Source organism: Falco cherrug, chromosome 5, assembly GCF_023634085.1.
Source record: "Falco cherrug isolate bFalChe1 chromosome 5, bFalChe1.pri, whole genome shotgun sequence".
Taxonomy (NCBI): Eukaryota; Metazoa; Chordata; class Aves; order Falconiformes; family Falconidae; genus Falco; species Falco cherrug.
Window position 1 is genome coordinate 91,838,039 of NC_073701.1, and position 17,082 is coordinate 91,855,120.

General features: G+C 39.8%; 2 protein-coding genes across 5 annotated transcripts in view; one reads left to right on the top strand and one right to left on the bottom strand.

Moving 5' to 3' along the window:
• Positions 1–10,244, top strand: LOC129736152 (translation initiation factor IF-2-like). 2 transcript variants are annotated; one of them, XM_055711267.1, is made up of 4 exons: positions 1–420; positions 767–816; positions 7,256–7,370; positions 9,700–10,244. In XM_055711267.1, the coding sequence occupies exons 1-3, from the start codon at positions 1–3 to the stop codon at positions 7,296–7,298; spliced, it is 513 nt and encodes a 170-aa protein (XP_055567242.1). In that variant the 3' UTR covers positions 7,299–7,370; positions 9,700–10,244. The 2 variants fall into 2 exon arrangements, with proteins under 2 accessions (XP_055567242.1, XP_055567243.1); XM_055711268.1 differs by lacking the exons at positions 767–816; positions 7,256–7,370.
• Positions 1,327–17,082, bottom strand: part of SLC26A4 (solute carrier family 26 member 4) — a 27,512-nt gene continuing 11,756 nt past the window's right edge. For 2 of the 3 annotated variants that reach the window (XM_055711261.1, XM_055711263.1), the window contains 11 exons: positions 16,010–16,123; positions 15,139–15,216; positions 14,841–14,936; positions 13,276–13,382; positions 11,801–11,870; positions 11,373–11,465; positions 11,178–11,273; positions 9,163–9,393; positions 7,668–7,722; positions 7,201–7,346; positions 1,327–6,069 (listed from right to left, as the gene is read on the bottom strand). In XM_055711261.1, coding sequence (XP_055567236.1) covers positions 5,917–6,069; positions 7,201–7,346; positions 7,668–7,722; positions 9,163–9,393; positions 11,178–11,273; positions 11,373–11,465; positions 11,801–11,870; positions 13,276–13,382; positions 14,841–14,936; positions 15,139–15,216; positions 16,010–16,123 — 1,239 coding nt within the window. In that variant the 3' untranslated portion in view covers positions 1,327–5,916. The remainder of the gene's footprint in view (positions 6,070–7,200; positions 7,347–7,667; positions 7,723–9,162; positions 9,394–11,177; positions 11,274–11,372; positions 11,466–11,800; positions 11,871–13,275; positions 13,383–14,840; positions 14,937–15,138; positions 15,217–16,009; positions 16,124–17,082) is intronic. The other variant, XM_055711262.1, reaches the window with a different exon arrangement.

The window sequence follows — 17,082 nt, forward strand, 5'->3', positions numbered from 1 at the left end:
ATGGTGGGGCCTGGGGGCGCTGGGCCGAATAGCGCCGCGCCGCAGCGGGACCCCAGTCCGCCCGGCTCTGCGGCGAGGCCGGAGTGGAAGGCGCGGCGAGGCCGCAGTGCCTGCCGGGATGGGGCTGGGGGACCGCCGCCCCCTGCGGGTGTAGCGCCGCGCCTGCGCGCTGCGGCCAGCGGCGGGAGCCGGGGCGCGCCGGACGTGGCGGCGGGGCTAGGCGGGAGCAGCGGGGGCGCCCGGCGGCGCGTAGATGTGTGCGCGCTGGTCAGGCTTGCAGGCCGGGAAGCGCTGGCAGCCGCCGGGGCGGAGTTGGGGCGCGCTGTGGCCCGGGCGGTGTCGCCCGTGGGAACGCCTGGGAGCCGCCGCGGGGAGAGGGAGCTGGAACCGGGGGCGCAACCCCATGGCTTCCTGCGAAGGGTACAGTTAAAAATGGGGGGTGGGGTGTCTTTGTTCCGGAGCCGTGCCGCCCTGCCGGCGGGCCTCCGTGGGAGCGGGACGGCCGGAACCCGCGCCGGGCAGCCCGGGGATGTGCCATGGGAACGGCCGGTTCCCGGCAGTTCGGGCGTGAGAAACGCCGGTGACTTGGAGCCGTGAGCCGCCGGCGGGCCCGAAAGCCTCGCAGCAGCAGCGCTTTGCCTCGCGAGACCGCTTAGTGTAGTTCGCATCAGCTTTGCGTTCTGTAAATCCTATCTAATTAGGTGGGATACTGTCTGTATAGAGTGCTTCTGTAGCACTAAACAACGTAAATACAATTAAATCGTAGGTTATAGGGGAGAAGACAGTAGCCTCAAGCCGTCCTTCCACACCCCTAAGGTAGGGTATCTGCTCCATACACTTCAGGTTGGTGACGTCTCACTGAAAGTCTCCAGGGTTGGGATCTTGTGTCCCTACAGGCAATGCTTCTCAGTATCTTTATAGCCTTAATATTTAAAAGCTACCTTTTAAGCCTAATGTTTCTTGTCTTATCTCCACAATGCAGAGAGAACAGGTTTTCCCTTTTCATAGCATGGTTCGGGTTGGAAGGGATGTTAAAGCTTATCTTAGTCCACCCCCCCTGCCATGGGCAGGGACACCTGCCACCAGACCAGGTTGCTCCAAGCCCCATCCAGCCTGGCCTGGAACACTGCCAGGGATGGGGCAGCCACAGCTGCTCTGGGCAGCCTGTGCCAGGGGCTCACCTCCCTCACAGGAAAGAATTCATTCCTAATATCTAAACCAAATCTACCCTCTCTTAGTTTAAACCTGTTGCCCCTTGTCCTGTCACACAAGCCCTACTAAAGTCTTGTTCCTCAAAAGGCAGACCCAAGGAAAGCGTGATGCTGATCCCTCCATAATATGCTTTATTTTCCCAATAGTAATTCACAAAGAGGAGAGTTTAAAAAAAACCCAAACGTGCAGATGCATGGAGCATGTTTTCAGTGTGCACAACTTTATTTTCTAGTTAATGGATACAATTACTTTTAAAATACAGCTTTTTAAAAGGGTAAAAAAACTTAAAATACATCTCCAAATTTAATACCTGACATGCAAAGACAGAATAGTAATACTCAAAATGCATACAAAAATACCACTTCTTCATTCTACTGGAAAAAGATAAGCACATCTAGTTGCATTACTTATGGATGTTTGAATTAGTACAAAACTAGAGAATTTTAGCTTAATTGCAAAATCAATTATTTTGGTATCCTTCATTTTGATGGATACACAGATAGAAAGTGAAGAAGCATATACTCCCTGACCCACTGAGAAAGGTATTTGAATGCCTTCTGCATGTTACTGCTTACCGTTCTGTCTAACTGTAGGCTTTGTGTGAAAAGCTGTGTTTCAGAAAAGGCTGGCTATTTTGTGCCAGTTAAATTAAGAACAAATACAGCCATGCCTAGAAGAATTATGCAGGCTACAAATAAAGAATAAGTCCATCGCATCCTATTTTATCACAATGAATTCCAGCTGAAATGTCATATTTGGAAAGGAAAGTGGAAGACTGTTGAATATTCAATTGCTTTTTCTAAATACCTGTATGGACAAGAACTGGAGAAGATTCAAAAAATAATGTAAGCCCACATCTTGGGCAAGCAAGAGTCTATACTCAAACTTCACAGTGCAGATGTTCCCTTGAGGAAAAAAATAAATCCACTGCTATATTTTATACCGTCTTTTCCATAGTATGTGTTCTATGCAAAAATTAACTGAAAGCTCACTTGCCAGTCCCAGGTATAATATTTTACATTTACTTTTTACATAAAATATACATCCACTTTAGAAAAGGAATACACCTTCTGAGAAACACTTACTGGCCTTGTCCTTCTGTCACCAGCCTTGTGCACTGGCCACGTTAATGAAAGGTTAATGTAGGTGGGGGCCATGGACGGAGGGGAAGGTTGTGTTCAGTACTGTGGACAGAAGTGCCACCCTCCTGCATTAGGCTGGCGAACAGGTGAATGAGGACAGGTAGCGCTAAAAACGTGAATTGTCAAATCACAGCCTGAGCCTAAGCATTAGTGTAAATAGAAATTAATACTTGCATCTGAGGAGGTGCAGATCAGTCCGATTTGCCTCTTAAACACACACCTCAGCTTCTGGAGATGCCAATCTGACATACAAATGACATATGTCTGCTTCTAAATACAAGCCTGAATTTTTGCTGGCTTGGACTGGAACATCGGTATCATCTAGGTTCAAGCCTGTATTGCATTTGAAATAAGAAACTTCACTGACTGAAGTTTTTGTCTTAATTAGAGAATAAAGATGCCAGTCCGGTGCTGTTACCTACTGTGTAAGATACTGTCCAACTGAGTAAAGTTTATAGGATTTTTTTCACTGATTTTGATGGAGTTCACTCAGGTCCTTAAGACAGAAAAAATTACTTAGTGCTGAGCTTTTCACCTGAGATTTTCTGCTAACACTACTTGCAGCAAAAATCTCTGTGTAGTGTGACACAGGAAAATTTATCTGATGTAATCAAATAAGGATACTTAAATATGTGAACATACTGAAGCTAATTAGCCCACATTGTGAAATTTAAAGGGTTTTTATACCTGGACATTTCTTAACACTCTTATTATTATCTGTTCCCTCACCATGCAAGGCTTTTTCCCTTAAAAAAAATAATATAGTGCTAAAAAATTTAAGATAGCAGTCTTTTTTCCATCAAAACATATTTCTTTGTGAAAAGAAAGAACATTGATTTCCTGCATATCTATTTTATATAGTCCTAAAGTAAGGATTAAAGTTTTGCAGGTCAAATCGTTTATCTTCTGTAAATTATTGCACTTGTGCATTATGGACTTTCAAATGTAAAAGAACAGCAGCAGTCTGATGTAGAATATTAAAAGGAAAAATATGCTATATAAAAATATAACCATTCATTAAACTAAATAAAATTCTATATTCCATTTAAAAAAAAAAAACCCACAAATGTCTATATTAGGTCACATTCTGACGACTTTACTTGCACTCAGTAGCAGCCAGTTCTACAAATTCCACTGAGTACTTGGGGACTAAAGTTTTCCTTAATGTAATTTATGTCATGGTCTGCCTCTTGATGAAAGATACATAACCTAGCCAACATAATCTTCTGTGTATACTTCCTTTCAGGGACGATCATTGATAGTAGTGCATGATTTGCTACAATGAGATTAATGCAGAACTAATGAACCCCTATCCAAGGGTCTTTTCTACTGAAACTTGCCCTATTAAAAGTTTTACAGTAGTTCGGTGCCATTTTCTGTTCATGTGACTTTCACCCATCACCTGTTTCAGTTACCTAACAACCTGCAGCAGTTTAAGGAATTGCTTGGAAAAAGTGATCATGATACATTTTTCAAGACTTCTCAGCACGTTTGCTCACACTAATGTTCTAGAATTGCAAAGCCTTGGCCAGCTAGAACTCCAGCCCTCTTGCTAGGCATTGTACAAATACAGGATAAAAGGCTTGCCATCCAAAGATTTTGATCCCTTTGACTCTCCTGGACAGACCACAAAGCAGCTTTTCATCCTGTACATGCTGATAAAAGTGTAACGCACCTTCTGCCTGACTAGTCCCAAAACTGAGTACATCTTCAGTAGGAGTCTTCTGAATTTTTTAATCAACATGTCATATTGGAAAATGCTTGCTGAATCAAGGTGCAGAGTATTTCTGGGATAACGTTAGCTAAAATTTGGAAATTTCTAGAGATCTGTATCATTCAGACAAACAATCAGGGTTTTCTTCAAGTGCAAAGATTGGCTTCATTGCAGAAAATGCTTATATAGTACTGGTGCGTAAATGTTGCTGTGAGTTCACAGGCAGGACAGTACCAGCAGTTCGTCTTCATGAAGCAAGTCTGCGCATAGCCTAATGGAATGGTTTTCAGACAGTGGAGAGAAACATGCCATGGTTAATTTTGAGTACACATTGCTTGGCAAAACAAAATGTTTGTGTATGTGTTAACTAAAACCTGCCAAGTTCAACACGGCCTCAGTGAAAGTACAGAGAAAGTAAGTGTTCTGAGGCAGCTGCCCTCTGATGTGTGTCTGCATCGGACAATTCAGTCGGGAAGCTGCAGGTTGGAAGGTTTCTAGCTCTCACCTTCAAAATGAGGCTATAAAGGTGGGGGACAGAAACCTCCCAGAACACTCTTTGACCTTGGATTGGTAGTTTTGGCTTCTTTTCTTATTTAATGACCAATATAAATATCTAAGCAATCCTGTGAATAGAAATCAGAATTCAAGTCTTTTTGGCCTGCCTTTCCCAAATGCTTCTGTTACAGAATCATAGTGTCTCTAGCTTTTTTAATCATGCCTTTCTGCACTATGACTTTCAGGGGAGTCAAAAGTGCTTCTCCCCTTATTAGCGATAAAGAATAATATTTGGGCCTCTTGCAGTTTTCATACCAATCCAAAATGGATAGGTGAATCAGGAGTACCAAGTATCACAATCTACTGACCAAGCCCTGATGAAGTTTGAGAGGCTTTTGCTTACAGTCTCGCTTTCTCCTCTCACCAATCTGCCTTCCGAGCTGACCTTACCTTTTCCTACAGGACTTCGTGCTACGGTAGATACTACAATGCAGGGTGATGATGAGAACCTCTACGCAGCCACAGCCTCCTCTTACCAACTTCCCTTCAGGAACCTCTACATCCCAGAGGCACAGCAACCTTGCTGCGGCATTTAGCTAGAGCATGACACAGAGAAGGATCACAGCATTCCTGCTGCTGGAGCAGAGAGGCCAAGCACAGGGTGCTACCCCATTTTAGATCGGGAATTAGGAATGGAGTTCTGACTAGTACCACAGCAGCATGATAGGAGGGATAGATAGTAATCATGCCTTTACCTACATGGAATGTTGTAATGCTTCCAAGGCATTGATGCATCACTAGTTTAATCTGTCTCAGATTATAAAAGGGTATTTAGCCCAATCTCTTGTTTTCTGAGTAAGTGGCTTGTGTGCTGCACGGTTATTTTAGCGGCAAATGCTACTTTGTTTTCTGGCAGTGTTCTGTAACTACAAAATACCACGGTATTGCTTTAATGGACTTGTGTTGTTGCATTTAGTTATGTCCAGTACACAGCTTTGCTGCAGCTTCCTGTAAAATGTTCACATTGTGCAAGAAGGTGTCTGCTGTGTTACAATGAGGAACGAAGGGGGAAGGTTGACCATAATTTTGGGCTTGGGTGCCTCAAGCCTTACAAAGTCATCTTTTAGGCACCTAGCTCATGTTTAGATCCATTTATAAGCCTGTGTAAGGCAAAAGTAGTCCTAAAGCAACAGAGGAGATGCTTCTGCACATACAATCTGCTACCTCTCAAGAAAAATTTGACCTCCTCCATTAAGCACTGACATTCAGGTACCCAGGATGGAATTTATTTATGGAGAAGGAAACTGTTGAGGGCTCAGTTCATCCCCCATACTCTCACAGCATGGCTCAGTGCTACAGGCAAAGGAGTAAAGCCAGCAGTATTCTGTAAGTAACAGACACATTCGGTTCTAAAGTGCATACCTCTTCCTGAACATCGAGTTCATCATCAGGCCGGCTTGTTTCTGTGAATTCTATGGGTTCTTTAGACTCCTGCATGAGGGAAATCTTGACAGAAAGAAATTAAGAAACATCATGAGTTATGTATGCATTGTCCATATCACTGAACTTGATTTATTACTCTGAAGCACCTTAAGATAACTTCCACAACTTACAAGAGTCTGTTGTTTACCATTCCGTGACAAAGCTGTTGATTTAGTTCAACTGAGAGGTACTTAAATGTTGAAAAGCTTTTGGTCCTGCCTCTCCTCATATGACTAGTTACAGCTTTGTAAAAATAATAAAAGCAGAATCTATCTCTGAACTGCTGTATAGCTTTGGCAAAATGTTAATCTCTACTATAAGACAGTAGTATGCAAAAATTACCAAAAAATAAGGGTCCTGTCTTATTTATTAGTAATATTAATTTTAATTACTATTTATTTGTAATACTGTAATAGTGATTGCTAGGGAAGGAATTGTTATGAAAAGACAGGAGAACATTATAAGGCCATTTTCCTAATGGAGGCCCACAGAAACACAGAATATAATTAGGAAATGCACAGAAAAGGGCAGCAGGAATGAACACTGGCATGGAACAGCTTCCATACACACACCAAGTAGAATGGGACTCCTCAGCTTTGATCAGAAGTATATGAAATTATTAATGGTGTTGGGAAAGGGAGCAGGGAATGATTATTTGTTGCAGCTAACAATCCAGAAATTGAACAGGCTTAAAACAAACACGAAATATCTGTCATATAACACGTTTCAAATTACAGAACCCATCTCCACAGGATAATGTCAAGCTAGAACATGTAAAGGGTTTCCAAAAGGAGTATGGCAGACATCAAAAAAACCTCCTGTAATAATTAAACATAATGGTCCAAATGCAACATCCAGCTGAAGAAATTTTTAAACTGCCAGTTGTTAGAAACTAGAAAATGTGTCTTAGGATGAAGTGTTCTCCATATGTCCTGTTTCTTGAGTTCTTTCCACTAACAAGACCCTGGGGTCAACAGACCCTTCCTTTGATCTAGCAAAATACTCGTACCACAGAAATTGTCCAGTTTACTAGACTGCACTTTTTTGTACTACAGATCTATGTCTACTTTTCGAACATGCTATGCTGTAATGGAAATTCCAAGAACGTATGCTAGATGATAGAAGGGAGGGAAATGTACTACTGGATATTCTTACCTTCTCAAATATGGGATCCTGGTTGTCACTGTAGGTCATTTGATTCCTTATGTAGAGCACAGCATCATGGACAGTCAAGAAGAATATGTCTTTTCTGACAGTATCATCAAAGAAGGCACTCCGTTCCAGTTGAGATATAAGGCTGTCTGAATAAAAGAAAGTCATAACAGGTTAATGCAATTTGAATTTAAGAAATAAATGTCAAAATACATGGTTGTAACTATCAGAAGTCAAATGTACAGCCAGATCAATCAGTCATACATTTGCTTGACTTTTACTTGCCGTATTTCCTTTAAACCCCACCATTTCTTGTGTCCCACCGCAGCCCACCGTGTTTATCAGTATGCTAATTCACATTTTTATTAGAGCAAATGCTCCCACAGACACATCTAGATATCCTTTCTCATCCCTGCTTGTCTTTGTTGTATTCTTTACATGAGTGATAGTAGAAATATTCAAATGTTTACCTTGATATGAAGCAAAGTATACTCTCACATCAATTCTTTCAAACTCTCTAATTATCTAAAAAAATAAAAGTTTGCAACAAGGACATAAATAAATAAAGTCTGTAAGGAGAAAATACATATATGTACATAAGTCTATGTATGTAATGTATAGGCGCACACACACATGCTTCATTTGTTTCTGATTATCTTCATTCCAAACTCTTATGTTTTGTTTATTCATCATAAAAAAGGAACTCCTATACTTGGCTGTTCTTAAAGATCCAGTTGTTGCTGAAGCGGCCTATCTTTGACTGTGTATGTAGAACTCTCAATTTTACACGTACATACATTGCTGCCTATTAAGGTTCTCATTCCCTTCTCATAACACAAACAACCTGAGAACCACATGGGCCTGAGCAAGCTTTATTTCCCTCCATGAATGTGTGATATGATACAATCTTTCATTGGCACATGCAAATTTTTTACAGGTTTTTGCTTCATGCAGTGCACCAGATGGACCTGTTCTTGGATGGAAAAAGCTACATATGGAAAAAGTTATGTCTGTGGACCCCGTATCTCTTGTCTCAGAAGCTGGACCTGAATCAAAACTAGTCAGGAGGCTGAAGCAAGGCACACAGCATTCTTTATTTCAGTTAGTTAAAAGGTGGGAGACTGGAGTCTACCCGACTTCCTGGTGGCAGGCAAGTCTCTTAGAATAGTATTTTCAGAGGTGATTGCTAATTCCATCCCCTTCTGCTCATTGATAAACTAGAGTCTTGGTAATCTAAGATCTGGTTTATAGATAGGCTAAGCAGTCCCAGCTGCAAAATGAAGTTAGTGAAAGTAGCAAACATATGAAGTATCAAAAAGGACTGAAGAATCTGGTCCTGCACACCTGTGACTGGGCACCAAAAAGCAATGGAAATACTGGGCTTAATCTCTTTACCTCATTTCCCTCTCCCTAAACTAGGAATATTATCTCCTTATTACATAGTGTGATGTTTGAAGATGAATGAATGTTGAAAAAGTGCTCTGACTTTAGCCACGGGAAACCCTATAAAAGAAATTAATCATTCTTCCTTCCTTCACAATTTAAATAATATGGAATGAATAAATAAACATTGTGGCTAAAGACTGAAAAGTGATGGTAAGATGAAATTTTTACTACCTCTGTGTTGAGTGAGCATCATCCTGTACCCAGATTAAAGCAGGAGGCATGTGGAAAGAAAATACATAACTAAAATATTTCAGAACATATGCATACAAGGGGACCACATTTTGCAGTTCTAATTTTAGAGTACTTGACTATGCATCCTTCATATTGTTCTTTTAATGCATTTTCCCACACCTAAAATACACAAACACCAATATTCTACCTCTTGCTGTAGAAGTTTTGAAGGTATTTTTCAACACCAGACTTTTAAAAACTCAGAAATTAACTTCAGTTAATATCTCTTGATTTACATACTACTGACTAGTTTCATTTTCACGGAACACCAGAAAAAAATGCCCTTACCGTTTTTATTGATCTCACAGCTACAATATCCAAGAAGGTTACTGCTCCAAAATCAAGAATGAGACTGTGGATGGGCACCTTGGGGATGTTTACTTTGACTGGGAGTTCTGAATTCCAGTCCACCTGGATCTCTACTTCTTTGGTGGGAACTTGAAGATCTTGGTTGTCTTCAGGTTCCTCATCAGTCTCAAAAGCTTCATTACTAATACCAGGCTCACTGATGATGCCATTCTAATGTGCAAATAATATATGGAATAAATTAAATAATCATGGAGAAAGTTCTCAAGTTACAAAAAATACTTCCCTGTGATACCGTCTGTTTCAGGAATGAACAAGATGGAAACTTGTGACCAGTACCCTCTGCTCCCACCCCCTGGTAATGTAGTTGGCATAATTAATGCCATTTTAAGGCAAGCAGCCATTCTCTCTGACCAAGCAGGTCACGTATTCATTTCCTTTCCCCTCATTATTAGGTCTTGAAGTTCCTGTGAACCAAGTACACAAACCAAACAGATTTCTTCTTCCCTTCCCTACCAGCCTCAAGATTCCTGGGCATCAGGCTGATTACTCACTCCCCTGCTGGCCTTGAAGATCCCAGGCACCTAGCCAACCAGGTGTTGTTGATGACCCGATCACAGAACAGGGAAGTGTACCAGTGCACAGAGCACTGTCCACAAAATCAAGCAGTTACAAGTCCTAAGTGGGGAAATTGGACTGGAACTATTGCTGGAGAGTGAGACTGTGGCACCTCCACTGGTGTCTGTTTCATATGAGGACTGGGTGAGGGACTCATCTTCTTTTATAAAATTTTTGAGTCTACATTATGCTCATTACATTGATGCATCAAATGATGTATTAAGTTCTCACCTGAATTGCAGAGGGTCTAAGTGATTTGAAACCCTAAATTAGGGTCTAGGTGATTAGAAACTGTAAGTTAAGTTGTATTATAAATTCTGTATTATGCTGCTTATAAATTGTACTGCATTAATTCTGTTTGTAGAAATCCTGTGCCATTCCAATCATAAGTTCTATCCTATACTACTCATAAAATCATATTAAGAAAAATAAAGCTTTAACTGTAACTACAATTTAGTGCCATCATCATTCTGTAAGGATCCCTAAAAGAACATGTCTGTCCCTTTAGTATCAGGTGACAATACTGCATGCAAGAATTTAAACAAAAACAAGACAGAGCACATAATTTCCTCCTCTGTACAGTGTATTTCTTTTCCTTTTTTTTATTTGTTAAAAGAGCTTCTTCCTGCAAAAAGGCCATTATCCAGGAAAATAAATACCTTGGAGCTACTCCCTCCCTCAATAGCTTTAATTCTAGGAGATATTTAAGACCAGTATTTTCAGCTTTGATTCAGATTTACTATATATAATAACATGGTAAAATGACTAGGTCAAAAGCTGAAATGTCACATAACTGAGCATTTAACTGCATCATAAATTGTAATATATACAGGAAATACTGCATCCTGCATTGAGGGCGATGACAACAGAAAAACCGTTGTCTATCTTCCAACTCTGGAGATTTGATGTGTTGCCTGTCCACTCCTGTAAGCATTTAATTATTGAAATGTATATTCCATACTTAGAGGAACATGCTGCTTTCTTTAAAGAGCATGTGGAAGGCTGTATCTACCAGCCAACTGATATATCTCACCTGTGCATAGGAAGCTGGATGATAGGAGCATGTACACATGAAAGAGCCAGCACTTCTGCTGCACAGAGACAATGTGAGGTGGTGAGGGGCAGAGCTAAGATCAGGGAATCTCTTGCTTCCACTCTTGTTAGCCCTAGGCTGTCACAGCATCCTGGATCTGTGGGGTCTTTGGCAATAGGTGTACTGCTCTGCTAAGTCTCCTGCAGGTCCCAGACTTCCTACCATAGCAGTAACAATTTTCCATCTTTATTTTAAAGGTAAGTACAAAGGAACTCATAATTAAGGCTAAAGTAATACACTCTAACTAATCCTTTGAGAAAGAATAGAAAGGAAAAAAATGGTTTACCTTAGTAGCTTTTAATTTCCCCTTCTTGATTAGCTTTTGTATCTTCCTCAGTGCTTTGAGTCTTTTATTATATACCTTGACTGCATCAAATCCTACCTATAGGAAAAGGATCCAAATTATTTAACTTTGCCTAGATATAATTCTGAAATCTCAGAGACAGTTAAGAAGCATCCAAAACCATCATAAATCACTTACTGTGGATTTGAGGCTGCTTTTCAGTCCATCGATATTAGCATAAAATATTGGACTTGAAAATTTCAGTATCTTCACACCTTCTGGTTCTATAACCTGTTGCCAAAGAACATAAGTTTAATAAGAATATAAGTTTAAGCAGCAACAACCATATTTGGGCTAATAAGAAGCGGTTTAATTGCTTCAACAGTTCAGCTATGTATCTAATTCACACAAAATGGTGTATCTTTGCTGATAATTGAGGCGATTCAGTTTTTAGAAGCTTACAGCCCCAGCATGCAATATGGACCAGCCATCTGGATCAAGATGAAGAATTTAATGCTGAAACTTGTTATCTCCAAGCACTCTACTTCCAAATTCAAGTTGTCCACAGTATGTGAGGCACAACTTCGTCTTATACTGGCTTGTAGACTGAAGAGGCTATGACTTACATTTTTGTAGTCCTTGACCTTCTTGTAGATGTCTGTGCCAGGAATGTTTCCAAAGCCACCCCATGAAGGACTAACGGAAACAAAAAGAGAAGACAGTGAAGGTAAACATCATACTGAGGCATTCACAGAATTGAAGGGATTACTGCATGCAAACTGTCATAGACTCTCGTAGTCTCCTCTCTTCTGCCAAACTAAATAGCCTCATTGCAAAAGTGTTGTACCTGTTTTGTGTCACTGTGCAAGGGTCTTTTTCTGATTTGTAGTGAATTGTCCTTTTTAAAGACAAGGTACTTTGGTCTCAGCCTACTTGCTGCACCGTTTTTAAGTAGAGCTGAATGAATAACTTGTTCTGTTTGTTTCCCAAACCAGAGAAAAGTTTTAAAAGCAGATTAGTTTGGTTTAAATGAAAAAACATTTTTTTGACTGAAAAAAACCTGATCACTACTTCCATTTCAAATCAACTGAAACAATACATTTATATTCTTTTCAGATTACTTAAAACTTTTTGTCTAACCCTATTAATTTTTATTTCAGTCAATAAAAATACCAAAATATTTTGCAGTCTCCAGATATATTTTTAACAGTTGAAGCAGATTGTTTTGAAGTTTATAAAGCCTCACCTCCCTTTTATATTTTGATTTCACGTATCTTAAGTTGAATTTGGGAATGTTTTTTGAGGCTCTTCAAATTCTATTTTTTATAATCTACTATTCTGTAACAACTTTTGCATGGCTTTACTTTTATGCATTTGCTGAGAGCGCAACTATCCTTTGGTATTGCTAGTAACCATACTCTCTGGACTCCAGGCTGAAGGAAAGGAGTTATGTTGTATTTTCAGAGAAAAGATCAATGAAAGGTAGCAAGATGGCCAAATGAGATTCTGCAAAGCCACCTTTTCTTACCATTCCACTACCATATATTCTTTGAGCAGCAAAAAATGAGCCACAAGTACAAAATTTTGTCTTATTCTTATGTTTTCTCTTCCTCTTCTTTCACAGGCATATAATCACTCTTGTATAAGCAATAAGTAAAAAGGTTATTGGCATGTGCAACATCCTGTAGTAGTATTACATGTTAAGAGTTACTGTAATGATCAATTAATTACAGAAGCCTTTCATACATCTTTTTATATTTGATCTGAATCCCTTTCCAGAACTCAGCTATGTGTGTACACAAATTCCAGAACTCAGCTATGTGTATAATAATAACATTTGGCTAAGTAACACCAGAGTACCCAACATGAAATAGAATAAATATGCATCTTCTTTTTTTTTTTTAATGATTGCACACAGTGTTCTGTTCTAAAGAATAAATTTTTTCCATGTAAAAATTTTTGTAAACCCAAGCAGATTTTCTGCCACAAATCATGTTGCTTTTCAGGATATTATTTTTCATGGTATATATTGGTATATATTCAGGATATATATTTTTCATGGTATAACACTAACAATTATTTCTTATTCTGTGTTACTTACAATTGAACTCTCAGCACAACTGTCAGCAATCCAAACAAAAGGCCAGCAAGTAATCCCAAATCAAGTCCCAGAATGATGGATGCCACACATGTAAAAACCCAGATCATCTGGAGAGGAAATAACAAATGTAAAGTCTCATAATCAAAATATATAACTCCTGGCCATTCTAAAGAATCACTAGACCAGGCAATAGGAGCAGCAGATGGATTTAACTTTGGAGACGATCACAGCACACTGGCAATTAGCTGACCCCATACAAAAGTCTTCCTCTTCCTCCAAGATGCTCCTATCCATCACTATCTTATTAGGCATAGTTAGTTTTTTAGGAAATAAGCTTTTTATTTTTTTAACATAACATTTTTCAGGGATCTAGTTCCTTTGGTGAAATTAAAGGAGATGCAGTTAACCATTGCATTTTCTTCTTTCTGATGGTGGCAGTCTTTGTTAATCTTTCTTTAGAAATTGAAAAGTGTTTCTTTTCCCAAGATGTAAAATACTGTATGGTGCCCCACCTGCAGACATATAGAGAGGGAAGGGGGTCCTCAGTGATATCTAAGAATCAGAACTGTTGCAAAGGGAAGTATTTCATATTAGCAGGTTGATGGCATTCTCTAAAATCTCCACTGAATACTCAGGCAGAACAGTTGAAGTGGGCTCCTCAGTTCCTGCTTACGTCACTGCCCAGGCAGAACACCCAGCAGACCCACTCTTTCAAGGAGCTGAGTACCTGCACTTCTCACTGAAGGCAGTGGGATCTTTTATAAAGAAAACTAGTAAATGGTTGACTAAAAAATTTCAGATCTACCCAAGGCGGGTACTGCCCAATGACACAGACTGTAAAATCTAAGCATAGTAAGGATTGCATGGAGAAAATACTTTCTATGCAATCTTTTCCTGCCCTAACAGCCACATTGAAGGTCTGCTCCACAGACAATACAGTGGGAGATGTGAGCAAGTACCCTGAGATATGGCTATAGTGGTTCATAAGAAAAGCCTGTTCATATATCCCCTTGCATGCCGAATTGATCCACATTCTAGCTTGGATTAGTCTTGCTACAAGAAAAAATATTTTCTGAGGACTACCTGAGATTATTCAGGCAAATGGGATGCTAATTTGGTCACAACAGAAATATATGTGCATGAATTAAGAAAAGGTCAGTTTTTTCTGACCCATTTAAATCGTACGAAAGACAAAAACTGAATGGTAAAGGTGACAACAGGCCATCTTTATTCTGATTGTCAAGCCATCTCAAAACAAGATTGCTGTAAGCTATGCTAACTGCTATGGAGGAGTCATCGCTGCACAGGAATACCCCAACTGGCGCTCTTACTGTAGGGTATAGGAAATAATGCAGATAAGTAGAAAACTATGTAAAACTCTAAAATGGGGAATTTTTAACTGACCTCAAGGCACTTGCATTTTGAGGATGCACATGAAAGTTTTCTGATGTTAACTCTACAAAATTCTATTTATCTGGTACTGAAGAGAAACTTGGATGGCATTAAAAGGCAAAAAGAAACCAGACAAAAACATTCAGGAGAAAAGAAAAAATTAGGTTACTTACAGCATCCACTCTATTCTGTCTCCACAGACGGGGAACATCAAACACTTGCATGAACATCCCTTTCAAGTTAGCTATGACTACAGCTGCCAACACAGACTGTGAAGAAAAATGATGAAAAAATGTTATTTAGAAGCAAAGATACATACTAAGACAGTGCTCAACATTATAGACAATAAACCAGAGCCTCTTCTGGTAGCGGTCACCATGTTTAAACAGGGCTATTAATCCTGCTCATCAAACTTGAGCCTTTGAATCTGATCAGTGCTGGTGGCTATGCTGCAGAGGACAAGTACCGTACCTTTTGTAAGGGCTCTAGCAATTTCCCCAGGGCAACAATGGAAATCAAAACAATCCCAGCTGAGATTATACCAGCAACCTGCGAAGGACATAGAGTGTTTATAGGAAATGAACTTACTAAGACTCTATCTTACGTTTCTAGCATTACAGAGAAAAATGTACAAGTAGTTGCACATTACGTTTCTTTAGGAACAAGAAGACCTGCCAAAATGCCATTGTGTTTAGGTGTACCTAGGCAATCATTATACACTTCAGCTAACACAGAGGGAATTCAATTAAGCAGGTAGTGTAAACAACCGCACTCAAGGTAGTAGCTCTTGGAGGGGTTACATTGCATAGACAGATGAAAGGAGCAGTCTGGGTGCCAGCCAGAAAAGGGGCTGCTGGATTACCCATAGTTCTCCACTGTTAAAAAATGCAAAGCTGTAGTACTGTAAAATAGAATAGTTTACTCAACATAAGAAAGATGGCACACGGGCAGATGATGAATGGCAAATGGCAGGGCTGCCCAGGCCAGCACGTGGGAGCTTAAATATCTCATAGGCAGCTGCAAGAGGATTTCCTCCCCTCATCCTGAATTCCTACTGTGACAAACTCAGTCCCTTCATTGGGAATAAAATTCTGGGAAATTATTATGCTTGAGGGATTTCTGACCCTCTAATGAAGCTCACGCTATGTAAAACTTGATTGCCCTCTCCTGGCAGAGCCGTAAAAATGATTCACTACCGCAGCAAAAACTGCTAACAAAGATACTTGTGGCTTTCCACATGCCAGCAACACAATCATTTTAGGACTGTTTTCATCCCTTGTGAAAGCTGTGCCTTATACAAGATTAAACTTACCCATGCATAGTACTAGTAAGAGGTCGTTACCTGAGTCTTTCCACCAGTACTTTCTTGGACTGCGGTCCGTGAAAGAGCAGTAGTTGCAACAAAACAAGAAAAGGCACCTGAAAAAATGTTGCTGAACCCAAAGGCAATAAATTCCTGAAAGATAATTGGATGATGCTGTAAATACAGATGCCTGAAGATGATTTGCAATGGATAATAACAATAGCTTCTACAGTAGTTTGTAAAGTAGGTAGCACAATAAAGTTGAGAAGAGTGTGGATTAGTAAGGGCTGTTAAAGGTTTACAAAAATTCCTCTTGTGTCAGTGTAACTAGCTGTGTTTGGAAACCAATACAATGAAGTCGATATACTCTCCCTGACATGGACACACTCATCTTAGTATAAAGACATTTAAAGCTTATTTCCATCAATGTTATCAAACCTAACATTTCTAACAATTACACTGGTATAATTGCATCGAGAAATGGGACTAGTATAAATTTAACTCCCAAGTATCATCAGCTAAACAATTTTAATCAGTGCAACAGTATGAGTTTAGACAAGCCTTTAATTAATGCAAAGCATTGTATTAGTAGAACTAATCAGGAACTTTGCAATAAAACACAGTTGCACTGAAAACTTTTAGTTTGTTGAGCCAGAAGTTTTTCACTCTAAACATCCCAATGAACTCATGCTGAGTCCCAGGCAGCGTTCTCATAGATTTGCCCCAGGGTCACAGATGCTGGCACCTACTGATGCTGGTTGTTCTGCTCAAGTGACAAGGACCCTGGGAGCTTTATGTCCTGGGATTTGGGCCATTCCTCTGCTGAGAAATGAGGCATTTTGGAGCTGCCTGCAACCCCATATAATTGACAGAAACATTGTTTTCACCAAGCCGACACAGGCACAAGAGATTTTCACTCACTGCAAATTTTAAAAAATATAATTTAAGATTTGATTTTGACTGTCTCTCTTCTTTTCTCCAAAATGAAATTTCCTGTAAGCTTTTCGTTAAGCTCCAACTACAAAAGCAGGGTTTTGAAGCCGTGTTCTTTAACAGAACAGCCTAGATGATTCATGCCTATTCCTGTATAATAGCTGTGCTTTGCAAGAAAA